Source organism: Phalaenopsis equestris, unplaced genomic scaffold (assembly GCF_001263595.1).
Source record: "Phalaenopsis equestris unplaced genomic scaffold, ASM126359v1 Scaffold210257, whole genome shotgun sequence".
NCBI classification, from domain to species: Eukaryota; Viridiplantae; Streptophyta; class Magnoliopsida; order Asparagales; family Orchidaceae; genus Phalaenopsis; species Phalaenopsis equestris.
The window spans coordinates 2,523-8,665 of NW_018229356.1; the positions used below are offsets into that span (position 1 = coordinate 2,523).

The window sequence follows — 6,143 nt, forward strand, 5'->3', positions numbered from 1 at the left end:
ATCTTAAATTTTAACTTGAAATGTTTCTAGATCAAAATGCTTCGAGATTCTTGCATGGACATAAAAATTTATTGATGACACATCTTGTATTTTCTAGTTTCAAGTAGTAATTAGTAGATGTGAAAGTTTACATGCATAATACACAATTCTTATGTATTTACAAATCCAAAAACCAACATTTGGTATTTATGATTATAATACTTCGGTCTCTTACACCTATGCACAAAATTGTGTATCACTTAAAAATATAGTGATAGTGTTATTTTTTTAGTGATGCAACAGATTTGAGTGGTATTCATATAAATAGAGTTGCTTCACTGTTTGATATATAAATACATAAGAATTGTTTGGTATGTATGAAAATGCCCCAAAAGGATTTCCTAAGAAAAATATATACATACATACATACATACATATACATATACATACATACATACATAATATATATATATATACATATCCATATATATATATATGTACATATCCATATATATATATACATATATATATACCTATATATATATATATGTGTTTATGTATGTATGTGTGTGTGTGTGTGTGTTTTGAAGAAAATAAATTTTTAACTCTTGTTACGGCAGCAATTCATAAGTAACTAGGGCCAAGTTACCAGGGAGAAAGCATTAAAAGCAACGTTACAACTTTAACTCAAGGAAATCAGAGCATTCTTGAATCAAGTTAATTATATGATTCTGCTAAAGAACCTAAACCTCGGAATGTGAAAACTAATGTTAGAACTTCTTTTATAAAATTTTCTCAAGCGTGGAGAGTTATAGGTAAAAAAGCTCAATCCACAAAACCTTATAAGGGGCTAAACAGAAGATAAACTTCAATTTCCTGACGTAATCACATAATAAAACTAAGACAACTAAATTGTCTACAGTGCTCGTATTTCTCTTCCTAACTCTGTCGTGGAGCGGCAGCCTGAAAAGACTTAAATCCAGAATACAACTTTACTTTGATTTTTTTGCACATTAGAAATTTGTGCATCCATCCATATCAACATTGGAACGGCAAATATCTCCTCCCGCCTCAAGAGTCGTGACCATTATTTAAAGCATCTTTTCCCAATTCCTGTAATATGGGAATCATGAGCTCTATGGATTTCCAGTCACTCCCATGCTGGGCGAAGCCGGAGCTCCCATGTGCGGCCTGCCGCCTCCTCCACCGCCGTTGCACCACAGACTGCATGCTGGCGCCATACTTTCCTTCGGACAACTCCGACAAATTTTCCGTCGTGCACAAGGTGTTCGGGGCAAGTAATGTTATCAAGATGCTTCATGTGAGCTAATCTCTTCTCATCATTCATCAACTTCAAAATATAAAAAATTTGCTATCTGCCGTCTTTAAATAGGATAACATACATTTAAGGATATTCAATAATTGCTCGCTAGTCATACAATCAGTTTTCATGAACTGTAAATTGTAGCCCACATAAAATGAGTCTATTGGACCTTGTAGATGATCGAGGGAGAATGGAGAGAGGATGCGGTAAAAAGCATGATATACGAAGCATATGCGAGGGTTAGAGATCCAGTGCATGGGTGCACCACTGCAATTTTCTACTTGCAGAGTTGCATTGAAGAGCTACAAGAACAAATTCAAGACGCAGAGAGGTTACTGCTGGAGTCACAGGAGCAGAGAAACCAACTGCTCTGTTTTCTAAATCAGCCGTTCGCTCCAGCATACGAGGAAATGAGTGGCGGCGGTGGCGTCGAGAATGGCTTATTTGGAGATAGCTTAATGTTCATGGACCGTGCTTATGGATTTGACTCTGATTAGCGCTGAATTTCTTAAAAAAAGAATCAAAGTAGCTATCTTTATTTCTCGGTCCTTACTCATAAAGTTCCATGCAAACATTAACATCCGAGGTTGCTACAGAGAGCGGCCATCTATGTCTAAATGGAAAATATAATTGAAGTTGCAAAACAATCCCATGCTAACTTTGACTTGTATTTGCTTTTCCGGCAATTTAGTTATGCAATAAAGTCAACTGGCAAAACAATCCCATGCTAACATAATTTAAGGGAATGCTTGAAGAAAAATTAAGGGAAGAAGAAAACTTTGAGTATGAGAATGAGAATGAAGTAAAAAACGAGAATTTAGATTATGTTCAAAAAAAATTTGAGATTTTGGATCTTACGGAAATGATAATAAAAATCTTATTCCTTCGAGTATTAAACCACCTGAATTTGAACTGAAAGTATTACTTGCACATTTAAAATATGTGTTTTTAGAAGATTCATTTACATTATCTGTTATTATATCTTCTGATTTAAAGCGATATAGTGCCATATGATAGCAAAGAGTTTAATTTCTTATGATCAGATCGCGAATTCGAACAGTACCTATTTTGACAAAATAATTTCTTGCTAAGTTTGAGTATTTGACTATATAAATGCATTTTGTGGCATCAAAAGAAGTAGGAGAGATTATCAGCTGACTAAATGAAGAAGTGGTGGTTTGGAGAGTATCTTCATTAGGGTTTCTCTTCCTCCCTTGAGGTTTAGTTCCTACGGGCTTTCCTTCCCTATTTCATTGTATTTTCTTACACGTTTTGAGAGATATTGTATGGGAGAGGGATTTGCTACTATTGAATAGAGATTAAATTATAATTTATGTTATTGTCTTTCAATTTTATTTTCATCAATGATTTCTATGGAATATTTTTCAAGTGTTCTTTCTATCATGCATAGCTTCGCACTTATGTGATTTATGCAGTGTGGTTTTTGTGGTTTTCTTGGATTTTTACTTTTCATGTATCAATTTCTTGAAAAATTAATGATTAAGTTATTGTTTTAACTACAGATTTTAATTTAATCATGATCTGGATGATTTAGATGTTAACATATGTCGTGATCTGTCACTCCTGCCTGTTGCATAGAAAAATGAAATGGATAACAACAAAATCCTAGTAAAAATAGACATATTCTATTCAGGTTTTGTAGCCTAAAAAAAGCATCAAAATAAATTTGGTGATTCCATGGGAGTTGAGGAAGCCTTGACTTCATGAATTCTAGACTTCTTTTTACCTAGGTGTAGACTTAAGGAGGACATTCTGTCATTGTTGACAACTGTCACATAGGGAAAGTTTAGGAAGACCACAAACTAATAAAATACCTAAATGATAGGGGTGTGAGCCTCATATCTCTTGACTAACCATAAGATTTTTCTAATGCTATTTTCTGTGTTTTTCAACCTTCCTACCTTCTATTTTTGCATTTTATTTGGATTGTCAAAAATCATCTCCTATGTGTAATCACACAACACAAGAATTAGAAGATTAGTAAACTAGAGGTTCACCCATTAGAGTATTTCTTAATCCTTTCCTTGTGGGATTGATATGTGTTACTCTTTAATTGCATTATTGTTTGACACATATACTTACATGAGGAACTGAATTTCTTCATTGTAAGTTTTTAGCTCGTCAATTAGTGCTAGTCCTACTTATGCTCTCATCTAACTTGAGACTCCATCAATGTGCAATGTCCAGCATTGGTCATTGATATCTGCACCTTTGCTTATTTTACTTTGTTCAAATAAGTTTGTTAGGAAATCTGTCGTGGCCTGAACTTTGATCGTTAGAAGGGGAATGAAGGTGACGTTGTATTCACTAAGTTGCACACCCTAATTCAAGATCCATGGATAGTTTATGTCATGTGAGCATGGATTTGAGTGGATGGTCAGTGATAAATCAGATAAGGTGCATTGGGAAAGATGATCAGAGCTTGTGATTAGATACAATTACAACAAATGTTAGCTTTTTCATAATAGGGTACTTAACCTCAGTGCCTTTTTAGACCCGACTAATGTATTATATTGGGAATAGTTTTCACAGTTTCATCTGGACAAAGAGCAAACTAATAGATTTGAGCTAAAGTCCCAAATATAAAGAGATTCATTATTTTAGTTTCAAGTTCTATAGCAGTGGAGGCAAGGCGAACATATTTTTAGGCTTTGGAATGCATGCTCACATTCAATCGAACATTCAAAACTTTATATTTTCTCATTGATTTGAAGAGTATTGAACATTTTTTGTTGACTTTGAGATGAACCAAACATGCTAGGGGATGTTATCCAATTGGTCAACATTTGCACTTCCTTAGCATTTCAAGGAGTTGGCAAATCCAAGAGCATTTTTCCTTCTCCAAATTGTCCTTTATTCCTTTTAGCATCAAAAATTATTTGAGAAATTTTCCGGTCGATTCTGTAATATACATTTCAATGGATTTAATTTCATATTATATTTTTTGAGTGTTTTAAATGTTTCTTCTAGATTGTTTATATGTTGTTCTGCCAACTAACTTTTAACTAAGATATCACTAACATATACTTCAATAAGTTTTCCTTTATCTTTAACATAGATTACATCCATCAGTTCTCGGTAGGTAGCCCCAACATTTTTTAGTCTTAAAAACATTATATTATAACAATATAGTCCTTGACTTATGATGAAGGCAGTCTTCTCTGCAACTGTTGTGTGCATCTAGATTAAGTGCTAGTTAGAGAAAACTTATTAATGAATAGTTGACTTTAGAATCTGCCAGTTCATCGATCCTCATAAGAGGTAACTATCCTTAAGTCAAGCAGAGTTCAAATTCAAGAAGCCTAAGGACATTATCTATTTTTCATTTGACTTCTATAACATGAGAACATTGGCGATCTTGGACAGTTATTGCACCTCCGGATGTAGCCCACCTCCTTGAACTTCTGTACTTCCTTTAGAATTGGTCTGACAAAACACATGTCCAAAGTTTATATCTTCTCCTTTATTGGCCACGTGAGTGAATTGACATTTAGGTGGTGGCATGCTATGTTTATTATAATTTTTGGCATCTTTGCTTCAGACCCAACAAAAACATCCAGATGCTCTTGGAGGGTTTTAATTGGCAAATCCTTTTGCCCAACATCAAACCTCTCAATAATTATAATTTTTTTTCCTTTTATTTGAGGGCAATGACAATCTTGATTGTAATTTCATAGATTTTAAGACCCCCTTTTCATTACTTTTAAATTTTGAACATTTCTTGCTCCATACCACTGACTACCGAGAGGTAACATGTCTAAGTTTGCTCCAGGTTTCACAAAACGCACACTATCTACCCATCGCATGAAAACCTTGCTCCACGTGGTAGGAGGAGACCATGGCTCAAAATTTATTGAGCATCAGGAAGTTAATGATCACATTGTAAGGTGGAGGTTCAACAAACACCTGAAATTCATTAATGTTAATGAATTGACGGTCACCTTCTCCTCAAGTGCATGATATCTCAATTATCCCCAAGGCCTCCTTTCATTTTAAAGAAAATCGGTACAATGGGTTGGCTGGTGCAACTTGCTCATCTGATAACAAATGAATTTTTTTAAAGTCTGATTTGAACAACATGTTTCTCGAACTGTCTTTATCAACCAAAATTCTACCTACCTGTTAGTTTTTAATATTCATAGTAACTACTATGGAGTCATTGTGAGAATTCCTTTTGGGGAGCAAATATACATCAGTAAGGATAATTGGGGGATGAGGCTTCCATTTTGAAGCGAAAGAAACAACACAATATTCCCTTGCATGGAGCCTCTAATAGTCAACTCTTTTTGATTGAGTCTCTACCTTGTATAGCTACGATAATCCCTACTATGTAGATAGTGTTGGTCTGGATAGGCTCATCTTAGTCATCTTCTGTAGGGGCTTTCCAATGCATTTGGGTTTACACATCTGGGCCCATAAACTATTTAAGCTTTTTGGCTTCAATCAATTCTTCAACTGGGCTTTGGAGGTGTATGCACTTCTCCATGTCATGACCATGATCCTTATGATAATTGCTAAGTTTTTTTTGTAATATGATGGAAAAATTTGGTTCTTATCAGCAGAGCCTTCTTAAAATATTACTTTTCTTGAATATCTTCTACCAACCTCAATATTCAAACCCTCATTTGAGTGGGTTTCACTGTTCCTTGATTGTTAAACCATTCATTATTTGATTGATTCTATTATTGTGAACTTCTAATGGTTTCTATATCATCACAAGAAAGTCAATCTCTTTTATGTTTAGGGTAACGACCGTGTTTCCGTATCCGCCCATCATTTTTGTGAAATCTATTTATCTGAGAAATGTTTGGATTTCTCA

The 6,143-nt window shown here is 34.4% G+C and overlaps 1 protein-coding gene across 1 annotated transcript; it reads left to right on the plus strand.

Annotated features, from left to right (window-relative positions):
• The first annotated feature begins 1,102 nt into the window (after positions 1–1,102).
• Positions 1,103–1,834, plus strand: LOC110036738 (LOB domain-containing protein 1-like). The gene is made up of 2 exons (XM_020741258.1): positions 1,103–1,300; positions 1,480–1,834. The coding sequence occupies exons 1-2, from the start codon at positions 1,109–1,111 to the stop codon at positions 1,798–1,800; spliced, it is 513 nt and encodes a 170-aa protein (XP_020596917.1). The 5' UTR covers positions 1,103–1,108; the 3' UTR covers positions 1,801–1,834.
• The last annotated feature ends 4,309 nt before the right edge of the window (positions 1,835–6,143 follow it).